This window comes from Neltuma alba, unplaced genomic scaffold, assembly GCF_004799145.2.
Source record: "Neltuma alba isolate B1F8T4 unplaced genomic scaffold, ASM479914v2 tig00012131_pilon, whole genome shotgun sequence".
Taxonomy (NCBI): Eukaryota; Viridiplantae; Streptophyta; class Magnoliopsida; order Fabales; family Fabaceae; genus Neltuma; species Neltuma alba.
This window is the reverse complement of record NW_021636683.1, coordinates 209,776-226,792: the sequence shown is the minus strand read 5'-3', so window position 1 is coordinate 226,792 and position 17,017 is coordinate 209,776. Positions and strand designations below refer to the sequence as shown.

At 30.1% G+C, this 17,017-nt stretch overlaps 1 protein-coding gene and 1 non-coding gene across 2 annotated transcripts; one reads left to right on the top strand and one right to left on the bottom strand.

The window, feature by feature from the left end:
• Nucleotides 1-5,204: 5,204 nt before the first annotated feature.
• Nucleotides 5,205-6,125, bottom strand: LOC114723282 (auxin-induced in root cultures protein 12-like). The gene has a single exon (XM_028909476.1). It carries the CDS (start codon nt 6,049-6,051, stop codon nt 5,362-5,364), a length of 690 nt encoding a protein of 229 aa, XP_028765309.1. The 5' UTR covers nt 6,052-6,125; the 3' UTR covers nt 5,205-5,361.
• Nucleotides 6,126-15,318: 9,193 nt separating this feature from the next.
• On the top strand, nt 15,319-15,389 carry TRNAG-CCC (transfer RNA glycine (anticodon CCC)). The gene has a single exon. It is a non-coding gene; the product is annotated as a tRNA-Gly (tRNA).
• The last annotated feature ends 1,628 nt before the right edge of the window (nt 15,390-17,017 follow it).

Below are 17,017 nucleotides of genomic sequence, written 5' to 3'. Positions count from 1 at the left end.
TATTTAAGTTAGTTATTTGTAATAAATAGACATTGTTGTCTTTCTTAAAATATTCCTGTTAATCATGCGCATGGAAACTACATTTTGATAGAGACTTGTTAACATGTGCAATCACTATAAGAATTACTTAGGGGTATAAATATTGGAGATAAAATATATTAGGATTAAATTTTAAAACCAAATCAAATTTCAAACTAGCTTTCATACTAAGGACTGGAAGTAGCATGCATGAAGCATGCCCATGCCTGTTCAGAATCAGATCATAGAAATAAAATATTACCTATCTATAAATTACAATAATTAAAAGCAGACAACACTTACTCTTCCCATTAAGTACTTCAAATATACACATACAAGAAATCCTAGCTAACAAATTGAAAGTCGTTTCAAGTATATTTCAATACACTCAACAGAAATCCTTGCTGATGAGAAGCCAAGAATTGCAGAAAATATCGATGTAATAATTAATTACCCAGATCATGAATTTTAAGCGTAAGTGTTTTTTCTTAAGAGGATGTTGTGAGGTGATCATGATGCATATATGAGACTATATTTAGTTAATTTTTGTTTCTGCGTTTTCTGATAAAGAAAACGATCCAAGTGATGACTTCCAGCAACAAGGCAATAACAGCCAAGGCTGCAATGGCTGCCACATAAGCAAGCTTCCATCTCCTGTTAGGGCTCAAGATGCTGAATCCTCCAAATATGTTAATGATCCCAAGGATGATGGTGATATATCCAACACTGTGATGATACATATTCCACCAAAATTTGTACTTGTGATCCTTATTCGGTCTCAACAACAATGCAAATACCTGCCATTTTCCAAAATACACACAGACGTTAAATATATACAGAGAGATTAGAATATTTCTCTTGAATTAACCACATCATGCACTAACAACAATGCAAACTCCAATAAGCTGTACTCTCCATAAATTATACTTCCTCTGATCCTAAATTACACTATAAAATGAATATTATATTTAGAAACAAATGAATAAATAATATGGTTTATTTTCATTTCATGCAATGCATGCATGCATAACAGTAATGGCTGTGCTTTACATTACTAAATGGAGCTGGTCATATGGATAACACTATATTTGATTCTTAATATAAGAATTAGTCGACTAATTTGAGTAGATTAAAAAAATTAGTTAAATTAGTTATTTGTAATAAATAAGTGTTATCTTTCCTAAAGTATCTTAAAAATCAAGTGTATTGGTTAGAACTACTATTATTATAAGAATTATTTTAGAAAAAAATGAATAAATATAAGACACTTGAGGTCTTATATTTAGTACCAAAATAAAAGTTAAACAAAGTCTTATATTAAAAACTGAAAGTAGTAACATATTATTGTGCTCTGTTCAGAACCCAACGGGCCAGTCCCCGTTGGGTTTACCGCCCACGACACCCATCCGCCGGGTGTCGCCGGAGCGGCGACAAAGGCGACGGAAAGAGAAGAGTTGGAGGAATCATGGGTCCAATGGAGATAGGAGTTTAACACAGGAAGGTCAGAGCAATTGGAATAAACTTTATTATCGGTGAACTTCTGGGAAGTGCATGTGAGTGAAGTCGCCGGAGAAGGCAGCGACACCAAAAGTGAAAGACCCAAAAAGAGAGGAATAATTGAACGTGGCAGCAGAGACATAGTCGTCGTCGTCGTCCAGAGGGAGATTAGAGACAAGACAACGTGGGTACGTACGTGTTCATGTGTGTGTTTTTTTCTCTGATATATTTATTTAAGGCCGAGATCAAACAAAAAGCGAAAGGCACGCCAATAAATCTGGGCAAATTAGTAAGTACTGTTAGAGAGCAACAAATGCGTTGGAAGAACGTAAAACTTTTCTGCTTGGAAAGGAAATCGGACTGAAACTTTTCTCCAGATTTAGGCAATTTTCGGTTTACTTTTCTATTGTTGGTAAAGTGTCGTTTAATTTTGTCTGTTTTTTTGTTTTACTTTTAATTAGTAGTTAATTACAACGCACTCCATAGTTCCCTATGTGATTTGATTGTTTCTAAAAGAAGAAAAACTTAGGTATGATATCTTTACATATAACAGTGTTGCTGGATTTTTTTATTAAAAATATAAATTTTAAAATCAAATTTTTATTATTTTTAATTCAATAAAAATTAGAAGAACCCTGCCCATTAATATTTTTAAAAAATAATTTTTTGGTATGCGATATTATAAGCTTCGACCTTCTAGTATATTATCAGATTAAATTGAGGGTAATTGAGAGACTTGTTAGATTATTTTTGTCTCAACAACAAAATGAAAATTTTTGTCTCAATATCATTGAGGAGGATAGGGGAAAATATTTTGGCTTCTTGTAGCCAATTTCCTAAAAGTATTAAATTTATATATAGTTTTGTATATCTTTGTAAATGAAATTTTTAATTAAACTGTAATGATGATTCTGTGTTCTTCGATGATTCTTCAATACATATATGTTGTAGAATCAGGTTAGGTCTCAATTTAAGGAATGAATTACATTTTTTGATAAATTATAAATAGCTGATTTTATTAAAAAAAATTATTTTATATATAGATTAGATAATGGAACATAATACTCCTCTGGTCCTCTGGACAAAATATTTAACAATTCAATATCTTTTAATTTTCAGCCTTTTGGCTGAGAACAAGGGTAAATAATGGTATATCTTTTCGGTTTCGGAAAAGGCTGGGTTCTCAGATTAGCATATTCTTTGATGCTATCATCAATATGAATATAATAAAAATTAAAATGTTAAAACTTCAAAGTAAATTTTATTTAAGTTCGACTTTAGTCTTTTTTATTTGATATGATTATAATTTTTATATTTCAAAATAAAAATTATTTTATTCTATATTTTGTATTTTCATAAATAAAAATATTCGAAGTAAAATAAATTATTAAAAATTGTACATTTAAATAACTCAAATTTTTTTAGGACTGAAATTTAAATAACTTAAAGATGAAGTAACTCTTGCCCTGTTATTCTTTTCAGTGCTTCTGCATTGTTTAAGAGTACGTCTAATATGAACCCTTTAGTTCGTAGTTAGCACTTGTCAGAAGTTCACTTTAACTAAAGTCATTGTTGAAAAAAGACAACTGGTACCACCCAACATGAATTAAAAATGAGTTAATAAAAACAAGAATAAAACTTTTAATCCTTCAAAGTTTGCTTTGATCAGCTCTTATATTAAGTATCAAAGTTATTACATTTTAATGATATTATCATGTTAAAGATAAGGTGCCAACCACTGTACTTCTGATTTTATAAATCACATAAATTTTTTGCTAAATCTTTTTTGGAATCTTGTCAAAATTATATTTTTTAAAAAAATTACATATATTTTCTCAATTTTAAAAAGGGAAAACCATATTGGAGGTACCTATACTTTTTTTTAATTTTCAATTTGGTACCTATGTGTTTTTTGTTCTTAACTAAATCTTTATTTTTCCTCTATTAACATCATTAATCCTTATGTAAAAACTAAAAATATCAATAAAACAAAGTTATAAGAGCTAATGTTGCTAAAAAGATAAAATTAAATGTTTAATTAAAGGGAAAAAAAACACATAGGTACCAAATTAAAAATTAAAAAAAAGTATAGGTACCTTCAATATGGTTTTCCCTTTTAAAAATATGTGCAAACCTCTTCTAAAAATTATGTGTAACTTCACAGAAACGTGTCTATAATTTTTTTTGGGTATTTTCATTATGTTTTCCTAATTTAATAATGAATATCAAAAGCACTAAAAAAATACCTTTTTATTTAAAGGGATATGCATGGTCACATTACTATTGCTATTTCTAACTACTGGAGAGGAAAATATAAGAGAATTGATCTTACGCATTTTATTGTATTCAAATGCCTTCTTTTTAGTCAGCTCAAAAAAAAAAATGACTTCCTTTTAGGAAAAGAAGGGTCACATGCATGGGGGACAAAAAGATTCAAAATCAGATTTGAGAATATTAAATTCATTGCGACTTAAAGTTCATTTGTAAAGAATCATTAATATAGTAAACGGCCCAGATTTTGTTTCCTCTCTAAATAGAGGATGATCCTCTCCTTCCAAAAATTAATGCGATTGCATTATTATTTATTTAAATCGAATAAATGAAAAGAAATATCACATGAATTATACTCACATGCTAGCAAAAAAACAACGTAAAGAATTAAAAGGAAACCCGTGTTATAGTGAAAAAAAGCAGAAGCCAAAACTGCTGCATAAATCCAATTGCAATAAGGACAAAATTCAAATTTCCACCACAAATAATATTTTATTAAAATATAGAAAGCTTACACAGAGTACATGCAATGGCAAAATTTAACCCGTTAAAAAGGAAAGAAGTAATCATTGCTTTCTATAAGCCACCCGAAGAACAAATTTCCTATTCTTCTCTATAAGACGGCATTTGTTTTTCCTAAAGCTAGATGATGATGACGACGACGACGTTTCTTTTTTTTTTTTTTGCCCCCAAAAAGTAATATTCTGAAAGTCTAACCGGACGTCAAATCCAAAAAAAAATTGTCCCATTTTATCTAATCAAAGTGAAATATTTATGTTTATTTTAAAAGACTAATATAATTTTTATTCTTTAAACTTTTCTTCGTTTTTAAATTATAAATTTTGATCCATCAAACGACAAAATGATCTAAACTTTTATTGAATTATAAGAACTAAAATTTTAAATGAAAAAAATTGAGAAGATTAAAACCAAAATGAAGACAAATTTAAAAAACTAAAAATGATATTAACTTTTATTTTTTTAAGTTACATGACAATTTCATATTTATTTCACGTACCAATATTATTATTTTTTATTTCTGGCAAAAAAAAAGATGCAGCCATAAAAATCACGAATCTTAAAACATGGATGGCATGCCAACGGTCCCACACCAAAAGGGCAGCAAATTCGCCCATTCCCCACAGCCCATTCCCATTCACATCTCGAGAACCGCGATCCGAACAAAATATCAAAGCCTTGTCAGCCTCCGAACATTAATGTCGACGCCCAAGTAGAAGCAGCAATAATGCTTGACAATAACCCCACCCACAGTTCCTACTCAATACTCCTAATTCCTTCAACCAACTTTTTTTTTTTTTGCCTTTAAATTGATCATTTCTAATTATATGTATAAAGATTGACAACTATGTATCCTTCTTCATCATACCGATTCTCAGATCTGGATTATCTCCTGTAGATTGAAGACGGAAAATAAAAAATTCTATATATGAAACTGAAATCCTGATCAACATAAATCGCCTATTCTCACCTACAAGAATCCGCAGAAAATATCAGTAAACTATTAGGAGTCACACTGATGGAATATTATTCGTAGTGGTGAAGAACAAAGGAAAATCAGAAATTAACACAACTCGCTACCAGCATTAACAAACCAGCAAAAAATCCTACGCCGAATCTGTTATTTGTTACTGAGACGCCGCCGTTTTTGTCGCCGCCGGTGGTGGTGTTTTCGCGTGCCGATGTTGACGTGGACACCGATAAAGTGGATTTTGAGGCGAGATTCGCCGGAGTGAAGTCGTGCTTGTCCGGCCTGCCGCCGGTCACCGACGGCCCGACCTGCCACACCTGGTTCAGCTGGTCCGGCTTCCCCGGCACCTTCACCGTCGCGAGGATCGTGATGACGCCGTCAGATTCGACGGCGCTCAGGTCCCAAACGTCGAAGGAAAGCTTCGATTCGACGATGGATTTATAGGAGCTGATGTTGTAGGTCTTGGCGACGACAGTGCCGTTCGATTTGAAGGCGATGATAGCCTGGGCGCCTTGCATACCTTGGCCGGTCGGATTTATAGCCCAGGAGACCCAGCCGCCGGGCTTCGCCGGAGTAGCCATGTAGGCGATGGAGAGCGAGTTATTGGTGGCATTGTAAGAGTAACGAAGAGTAGCGCCCAGAGTCGGGAGATCCTTACAGTTGGGGAAGTCCTTACCAGGAAGCTTATGCGACGTACAGGTAAGAGAATGAGCCGATGAGAAACGCAAAGCAAAGAAAATCGCAGAGATTGCGAAGATCAGAGAAGAAGAAGCCATTAAAGGAGAGAAAAAGATAACAATGACTAAAACTGTGAAGAATCGGCGAAGCTAAGACTATTATCTCATCTTGCATAGTGGAGAAGGCATATAAATAGTGGGATGGTGGGAGTGAGGATGGCACGCGTGAGAAAGGTTGTGATCTGGTGAGGGTGTGATCTGGTGCGCCGTTCGCACGATTGAGACTTAACGGACATCAAGTCATTGATAGTTGGAGGCTAAAACAGTGAATACGAAAAAAGTGAAAACATAATTAAAGATTTCTAATTTTCTAAGTATTGTACTATTTTTATCCTTAATATAAGATTTTATTTTATTTTTATTTTAGTTTTAAATATAATATCTCAATCCATTTTGTCTCTCATATTTATATATATTTTTTCAAAGTAGTCCTTCGAATAATGGTAGTTCTAGTCAATACACTTAATTAGTAAGGATATTTTAAAAAAAACAATAACTATTTAAAACAAATAACTAACTCAACTTATTTTCTTAATCTCCTCAAATTAATTAATTAGTTCTTATAATTAGAAGCGGAGGTAGTACTATTTATTCAACAGATTCTGACATAAAATCTAGGCTTAAAAAATGGTTCACCAATTAAGATTATCAGACTAACGCTTCAGGTATAACCGAAGTGACTTGGTTTTGTTTAGTTTGTTTTTATACAATTTTTCTAATTAAAACTCTTTTCTCAGTTCTGTTTTTGGTCAACTTATCCTAATAATTTCTGTAATTTAAATTATTTTTAATTTATCTTTCATTTCGAAAATGTGATTATAGTATCAATCAATTATAATCACGTAAAACACACATTCCATTTGGGGTTCAACCGACAAAATTTGTACTCCTTCTACACTTATCCTACAAAACGGGTTTTATATTTAAAATAAGAAGAATATTATCTGTTAAGACTAAATAAAATGATTTGTTACCCCAAAAAAAAATCGATGCAAAATATGATTGATGAATTATTAACCAACAAAAGATGACATAATATTCACGAAATAAGCCAGCATTAAATGAAAAAAAAATACAAAATCTAATAATTTAATTGAAATTTCTTAAATGATAAAAAAGAATGACAATTATATTAAAAGTTGAATAAATTAAATTACTTTAATAAATGTAGAAGATCAAAATGGTATCTTTCCAGATTTTCATTCATATATACATTGAATTCTTCTTGTTTTTTGTTTTTTGACCAGCATCTACATTGAATTCTTTTAGTCCATGATTACCTTACAATCTTTTGGCACATTCAAGGTACCTACATAATGTAGCTCATTGAAATATTAAATTATACTAAAACGAGATTTATGTTTAGTGTGATAATTAAAATTCAGAGAAATTTTGTAATTGATATTTGAATTGATTACATAATTAACAAAAGTAAAGACAAGTAAAATAAAGAGCGTCTAGACGGGGGACATAACTGCATAGATAGGAAAAGTTCACATGCAAGAAGAATCTCACTAGAAAGGCAGGGAAATATAATTAATTTTAATTTTTTAAGTTATGGGGATAATCAGGCTCAGGGTACGTACTCACGTGAGACCTAAAGCTTAAAAATAATACGAATACTATATTACAATATGTATGTTTGGAAAGCGAGAATATAGAAATATTATATATATATATATATATATATTAATTGTCATGAAATTGAATTGGGACAGGATGAGGGACATCGGGGAAGAGAATCTGGGAATGATGGGAACAGAGAAAAGATTAGGTAAAATGACATTCAACAACCCTAAGTCCCTAACGAAGTGATTTTTACAAGAAAAATCTCAAAAAAATCGAAATCACGTCTTAATGTTAAAAATTCATAATAATTTTTTCAAATATTATTTAATGCTCAAAAATCACATTAGAAATCAGACCGAATTAAGTAAATAAAAAATTTCTCAATATTTTTTTTAATCAACAGTTTAATACTTAAGGTAATAAGTGGTTTTACTCTTATAAAAAAATACAAATTTAAAATGTAAAGAGTACAATGGTCGTAAGGAGCCAAGGACTGTAACTTTATATGTTCAATATAATACTACCTCCGATCTTAATTATAAAAGCCAATTGACTAATTTGAAGAGATTAAGGAAGTAAGTTGAGTTAGTTATTTGTCTTAAATAAGTGTTGCATTTCCTAAAATATCATTGCTAATTAAGTTTATTGACTAAAACTATCATTGTTAAAAGGGCTACTTTAGAAAAAATATATATAAATATGAAAGACAAAGTGGATTGGGATCTTATATTTATAATCAAAATAAAAGTCAAACGGGATCTTATATTAAGAACTGGAAATAGTAGGAGATTAGTCTCAAATCTAAATTAATTTAAAAGTAATTTTGTTAAATGATTATAATCTTACCACCGATAATAGGTAGTTAATTGGTGTCAGTTTTCTACTTATAAAGGAAAGGAAAAAGTAATTTCGCAGTCCTTATAGTTTATTTGAACTTTGAATCAGGTCCCTGTATTTTTATTTATTTTTATCAACTCCTGTAAGTTTACACAGTCAGCTCTCTCAGTCCCTACTGTCTAAAATCGTTTAAAATGGTTAACACTGTTAAAAAAACTGTTAAGCACACTGTTTGGCATGGCAGACGAGTACCCATACAAATTTGACTAAGCATTCAGCTGCAAAAACAAAGGCATAAAAATACTCCTCTAATCCTAAATACATACTCCTCCAGTTTTTAATATAGGACTCAATTCTTGAGTTGGTTTTGGTCCTAAATATAAGACCCATTTATCATATTTATCAATTTTCTCTAAATTAACCCTATAGATACTCCCTCAACCATAATCAAATAGAAGAGGGAGAGAAGGTATTAAAAAAGATAATTATAGTGTTTTAGGAAAAATATGTCACTTTTCTTATAATTAACTAACTTACCTAACTTCCTTAATCTGATCAAATTAATTAAATGGGTCTTACATTAAGAATCAGAGAAGTACTAGTATAAAGGTTTTATATTTAGAATCGGACAAGTAATAATTTAATCAAAAGCTTCTCCTTTGTCATTGACATCTTTTGCACATTGTGTATTGACATCACGTCTTTCAAGGTTATCCTCATCTGCAAAACTCTTCTTAGTTCTTAGGATCAGCTCGACTCTCATGACACCTATCAGGGCCACACCTACATCACTCTTAATTGTACCATTAGCAGCTCCCATGGTTTCAATTTCTTCCACAGAAGGATCTTCCAGCACCTAACTAGCAATACTAAGAATTCACCTGCAATGAACATTAATCCAAATCAAATACTCCTTTCTCGCTCTTCAGTTTTATTAATACTACCTCTAGTCATTAATATAAGACCCCGTTTGATTTTTTATTTGGTCCTAATTATAAGATCCCAATCTATTTTGTCTCTTATATTTATACATTTTTTTTCTAAGATTGTCCTTCTAATAATAATAGTTATTGCCAATACACTTAATTAGCAAGGATATTTTAGGAATGACAACACTTATTTATTACAAATAACTAACTTAACTTACTTCTTTAATCTCGTCAAATAAATCAACTGGGTCTTATAATTAGGACAGGAGGTAGTATTTAAAAAAAAAAAAACATAACGAAGCAGAGAAGCTATTTGTCCATGCTTTCACGCTGTTTATCATCATCATCTTCTTTCCCATGCCGAACCTTCAAGAGGAAAGGGCCATCCAAGAAGAGCTCTCGCTTCTCCGTCTTTCTATGAACCACCCATGCCAGATTGTCACCAAAGTCTTCAAGAACCTCGAACGAACCCTGACCCCTACCACAAGTGTAATAAACACAATGGGATTCTTCATCAAGTTTTCTCCATAATCTCCACCATTGACTTCTGAAAGTTTTTGAACCTTCTCAAATGTTCTATCAGTGACATGAAGTGGCTTTTAGTATCTTTGATTTCGATCAGAGGCATGGATTTGCCTCTCCTCCGATGGATAACAATGACCCAATTCTCACTTCAGTTGTTCCTGCACAATGGTTTTATCTCTCCACCCCTCATGCTTAGTCAAATTTATTTTTCTGCCTGTTGACCAAGTCAGCATTGTTTGCTTGATTGCTTGACAGTGTTAAATCTTTTTAAACGGTTTTTTTTTTTATAACACTTTTTAAACGGTTTTAAGAGTAGGGACTAATGTTAACAACAGCTGAAACTTAAAAGATTTGATAAAAAGAAAAAAAATACAAGGACTTGATTCAAAACTCAAGCAAAATATAAGGACTGGGAAATTAATTTCTCCTTAAAGAAAAAGTTTTCATAACACTTTGAATAGGCATTAAGCAGTGGAACCAAAAGTTTTTGGAAAGTTTTTAATTCTTTCAAATCTTAAAGATAAGCATACTTTTAGTCAGAGAAGCTTAAATCTAAAAGTTGAGGGCTTAAATGTAAATTTTGGGAAGAGGGAAGAGCATGTGGGGAAGAGGAAAGTGAGAGAAAAAAGGGGAATTGGATTACTTTTGTACTTATTCCGTTTGACGTGGGACTCAATCTCATATGCCCCAACTCACAAACGGCCCTTCTTTTAGCTTTACAACGGCACCACCTTTTTCCATTCTCTTTTTCTTTCTTTCTTTGCTTTTTCCTATTCATTTATTTATTTCTTTTTTTTTGGGGGTCAACAGTACCTTTTCTGTCTTCCTAATCTCTAATTGTGGATTTTTTTATTTATACTTTTCGTAAAGTGTGGAACGAATCGGACGAAATGATACAAAATGAGAAAAAATGCTGGGTTCTCTTTTTTTTTTGGCCTGATTATAAATAAGATTTTATAAATAGGACTAGAGGTAATATTTTCACTTGTTTTATATACTATCTCTGATCCTTAATATAAAAACTTGTATAATTTTTATTTTAGTCTTAAATATAAAATCTAAATTCACTTTATCGCTTACATTTATTTATATTTTTTTAAAACAGTTCTTATAATAACAATAGTTTTATCTAATACACTTGATTAATAATAATTTTTAGAAAAGACAATTATAACTAATAATTAATTTAACTGTTTTTTTAATATACTCAAATTAGTCAAGTAGTTTTTATATTAAGAATAAGAGATAATATATTCAAAACAACTTTTCCTTCCTTTTTCTTTTTTTTTTTTAAAACCTTATAGTGACTTTTCCACCCTCGGGTTTTTGGAAGAGCTTTTTGAATTTTACAAGGCCTTGATTTGGTATACCCTTTTGTGTGAACAAAATAGCAAAAATGAGTAAGTCTATTTATGACGTGTTAATACTACTGTGATGCTATGATGGCTTGCTTCAATTACAAAGGAAGGGCTTTTTATTAATATAATACTTTTGTATATTTCACTAAAAATGTGCACTAGTAGTAGTACCTGTCTTCTCAGAATTTATTATACTATTCTTTAATCTTATAAATTTTGTAAGAAAAATAATTAATTCTTCAGATTTTGTTAGACCCTGTTGAAAGAATACAAATCTTTTCCTATCTTTTTTTGACAATCATTTTTGTGTGCTTATGAGATATTACATTTTGAAAATTTAAAAATGATATAATTTCAATAAAAATTCACAAGAAATTTGTGTGATAGATGCATTGTTTCAAATAAGATACAATCTGGCGTTAAAAAGAGAAGAATTTGCATAATTTGAACAAACTTAAAAACCAAAAAAATACCATCATATGTTTGGTTATTTGAAATGAAAACCGTAATTTTCAACAAAGTATCAGATGTGTCCTAATATTACATAGAGTTCGAAAGAAAATATTACAGCTTACTGTAAATTTTACATTAAAAATATTTTTGCACATTACATTGTACAAAATTTAATGAAGATTTAAATAATATCAATCTTTAAATGTTTCGGTTTAAAAAAAAGATAAATTCGGTGACTTAATTGAGAAGGGGAGACTTATATTATAATGTATAACATAATTTATATATATATATATATATATGATATTCAAAACCAGGAGAAAATATTCGGACAGTGTCAAACTATTCCGAGGGAGATGTAGAAAACGGTTTTTAAATAGAAAGCAAATAATTAAACAACAAAGTATATGTTTGATATATTTTACTTTTTCTGTAAATATTTTTTAGGGATATTGATCTTATAATTTATTTTTTGGGGTGAATGTCCCTTCTTTAGTTGGGAACATTTCCTGGGGCTGTGGATCTGCGCTCCGTGCTTCCCGCACATATGCTTAATGGAACGGATCATGAATATATATATTTACTTTAACTAATTATATTGTATTCTTCAAAAGTATTATATTGCTATATATAAATATTAAATCACTATATGTATCGTGAAAATTTACGTAAATGAATAAATTATTATTTATATATCGCTTTCAATAATTTGAAGAACAAGTATTATTTATCTAAGAAAACAAACAAACAAAGAAGACAAGAAGCAAGTAGTATACATGAAGGGGAAGGAAATTTAATGACATGAGGCGAGGGGTTTACTTCATCTTGTTATTCTATTATAAATTAGTAAACTAACTACTTAAAAAAGTAGCAATAGAAATATGAAAATGGGAAATTTGACTCAAGAGAGGAATTTTTAAAAAATTATTTCAAATATCAATAGAAATTAATCTACTCTTTATAAGAGGCCACGAAACTTTGAAATCATGCATGCATGTTGAATAAGTGCTCGCTTCATTCTTTTTATTCTCAAGATCCGTGCACATGCACTATCTTTCCCTTCCATCTCAATCCTCAACTCACATGTCACTCAATTCTTTGTTCTTTCTTTTATTGGAAGTTTAGATATAATCAAGTCAAATATTACAAATGAACTTATAAGTTCAAAAGTTGAACCAAATCTTAAAAAGCTTGCTTGCAGAGGGTTTTAATCAGATGGACTAATTAGCAGGAAGCTGAAACATCCAGTGAAGTGTTGTGGTGAGAAACTACTACTATGACTGATCTTTTAGGAGTCCAGAATATGTTTCTTAGTTTAAAAAAATATAAAAATATTCATAAATTACCTGCTAATAAAATATTAGTCAATTGCTTATCAATTAGAATGCAATAATTGAAAGCCATGATGGGATTTTATATAGATATAAATTTAGCAGCGATATATAAGTCCTCCAGTTCTTAATGTAGAACGTAATTAATTTATTTGAATAGATTAAAAATGTTAGCTGAATTGGTTAATATGATATGCTTTTTCAAAATACCCAAGTCATCTTTCTAAATTCTCTCTCTCTCTCTCTGTTACTTAATTATTATTCAGAGAATATTAATAAAGTTAATTTGAAAAAAAATTGATAAGTATGTGAAATAAATCTTCCACATAGAATTATTGTCAATTTTTCAATTGGATCCTATATTTAAGAAAAGAGGAGTATTATTTAACACACTAGCACAATTGGGATCCATAAGAAAAGAAGACTAAGAATTTGAAAAAAGGACTTTTTTAAAAATTTTAGTCAACATATCAAATCTAATTAATATTATTCCGTAGAAGTGGCCATAAATTTATGTTATAAGTATAATGTGCAATTTGATGGGTGTGCAGAGGGAACGTGTGGAATCAGCTTCAATGTCTTGATTTCTTTATTTGTTTTTCTCCGTATGGAAAATTGGAAACGCAAGTCCTGCTCAATTTCCGGTGAGAATTTAATGCGCTAATGAAGCTGTTCCCACGGTTCACGGCTCACAATTATTTGTTATTCCATCCAGTCTTTAATATCATAACTATTTAATTATTTAAATAAATTAAAAAAGCCTAAATAAATCAATCAATCATAATACATGTCACATGATTTTTCTGAAAATATCTGGGACATACCATTTGATTATATAACAATTTATAAATTAGGTAATTAGTTTGTGAAAAATTAATGATAAATATGAGAGATGAAATAAATTTTTAACTTTGTATTTATGATTAAATACAACTCCCAAATTAATTCTCATATTAAAGATCCGAGGTAATTAGTAATACAATTTTCCTTTTCATTTCAAAACAGTGTGTGGGATATTATTACCTCTTATTCTTATTTCTTCAATATTAAAAAAATTAGTTAAATTGTTTATTTGTAATGGATATGTGTTAGTTTTTCTAAACTATTATTTTTAATTATATGTATTAAAATTACCTTTTAGTAAAAATTATAGCCTTATATTTAAAATTAAATCTTAGTTTTTATATTAAGAATAGTGGGTAGTTGTAAGTTTTTCTGCAGTCAAATTCACACGCATAATATGAACTGGAAATATGAACAAAAGAAAAAGTAATGGATGCAGAGATTAGTCAGAAATGAAAAGGAGCCGTAGTTTACGGAGCACGCTGACGAAATGGTTGACTTTGACTCCCTAATTTCTTGCATAAAATATCTCAAACTTGAATTCATATAAATACAAGAGATTAGGAAAGTTACTCTCTGCTTGAAATATAATGTAATTTAAATTTATATTAATAGGAGTTTTATATATTTTTTATATCGTATTGCATGGTTTGTTTGTAGGGGAAAAATTAAGAAGGAAAATTATAAATGTGACGTCATAACATTTGTCATAAAATAATTTAGCAACTTGGTCATTTATATTTAGTGAAGCACAAAATTCCTAAGGAAGTCAATGATTTGTAATAGATGCCCCTACCTACAATTTATGTACTATATATGAAACTGTAACATAATTGCCCAGGAGAATACGCGTCCATACAGTAGCTGTAGTGTCCCCTAACTTCTCTTCCCTATATATATATATATATATATATATATATATATATATATATATATATATCATTAAATTAAATGTCACCTTCTATTTTAAGAAGATAAAGAGCAAGAAAACAAATAAAGGAAAATATCAACAACACACAAAATGTCTTAATGCAAACATTTACCCCCCAAAAATAGAATATATACATATATATAAACCAACAAAGGAAATATGGCTACAAAAGAGAAACCACATACTCCTCTAGTCTTATAAATAAGGCACTTCCAGCATGTTTCACACAGACTAAGAAAAACTTTAAACTTTATTAACTCTAATTTAAAATTTAATAACTTTTCAACTTTATCCCTATTTAATATACATTATACCTTATGTAAATAAAATCAACATAATAATAAATGAGGGGTAAAATTGTACATTCACACAAAAATTTCTCTCAGTGCCCTATAAATAGGATCAAAAAAAGTCTCCTCTCTCTGCTTTATAAATAGGATTAGAAGAGTAAATGTGTGGAGTTATGGTGCCATTGTTGTCTGCAGTATTATGCACATGTAGTATTTTAAAGGTGGCCGCCCACAACTAAGGCGCATCTGGTGTAGTGGTATCATAGTACCCTCCCACGGTACTGACCGGGGTTCGATTCCCCGGATGCGCATTATCCTCAACTTTTAACTTTTTTGATTTCATCTTTAACTTTTTTTTTTTTTTAAAAAAACAATTGGAAAAAAAAAGGACTCGGATATCATTAGCGTGCATGGAAGCAAATTAAAGGACAACAATAATGGCAAAACATAGAAAACAATGAAATGTTAACTTTGTGTTACTCCACAGATGGAGGGAGGTGAAAAGTTATATCATTATTATACACAAGACCAACCACAGACAGTTTCATGATGCATGGAACATAAGACTAAGAGGCTAGGTTTTCCCATTTCAACCTACCAATTAATCATTGGCTGGCTGCAACCAGCATGCACCGCCTTTATTGTCTATTTTTTAGGCTGAGACTTAACTATTTTAATTAATTAGCTATCTAGAATTAAACATCATCATGATTATGTGGGGAGAAAATGAAGTCTAATCATACATATCATATCATAACTTATTATCTGTTTAGCACTATAATTAGCCCTAACATGATTATATGTTAGTGCTGGAAGTTTCATGAAAGTTTTTACTGGACAACGAACATATTTTTCCATTATTCTCGTTTGTTTGTTTGTTTGTTAATGTCTGTGTGCATGTGATGAATAATTCAAAATTATTATGTTTGTCCCACTTTCATGGACCTCTATGCCTATGATTCTACGGTGGAAAAAAGTCGACAAAAGTTTGAAACTATTTCCTGGCAGGTTGGATTTATTTCACCACCTTGGACAAATGACTGCAGACCGTTTATTAAATCTTGAGTTGGTATGTATTGCAACTGTGCATTTATGTACTAAAAAAATTTACAAAAAGAAGGAGATATATTCATAAACTTCATCTTATCTTTTTATAATGTTTTTTTTTGTCACTTCTCGTTTTTTTATCTATTTATTTATCTCTACAATGGCAGATCTAATTTGATTAAATAAAGAGCATGGGATGGGATTGTGAGCATTAATTGTCGGTTGATATAGTCTTATAAGAGCTAGATGACTAATTTGTAAATATTAAAAAAATTATTTAAATTATTTATTTATAACAAATGGGTGTTATCTTTTTTAAAATATCTTTGTTAATCATATACATTGAAATAAGTCTTTGATGAAAAACTTTAACATATGCAATCACATAGGAATTATTTGGGGGTGGGTAAATATAGGAGACAAAGTATATTAGAATTTTACATTTAAAATCAAATTAAATTTATAACTAGTTCTTATATTAAAGACACAAAATAATATGTCTGTACAGTGATAAGGGAAAAATCATACTTCTCTTGAAGTTCATATTTAATGCATGTACATAGCCTGCTGAATCATATACATTTATGGGAATGCATGTGAGATGTCTGCTAGGCATTTATTTATAGCTTTGTACACACTTCATATCTTATTTTTAAGTTTAATTTCTCAATAAATAATTTGTATAATTAAGAGTATGCTTTTTCATATGATTAATTTTTTAGGAAAATTTTTTTCCATATCTTAATTTTTTTTTTTTTTACAGTAGGAGGTTTTGTCGTCTGGAACCATAGATCTCTCTATTCACCCCGCACCACTCTTGTCACTTGAATTAGCTACTCTTAATTTTATTAGACAATTGTTGCAAGGTCTTGATGTTCTTATTTATAAGAAT

What these genes read in the sequence shown, in the direction of transcription:
- LOC114723282 (XM_028909476.1), bottom strand. Translation starts at nt 6,051, where the DNA reads ATGGCTTCTTCTTCTCTGATCTTCGCAATCTCTGCGATTTTCTTTGCT.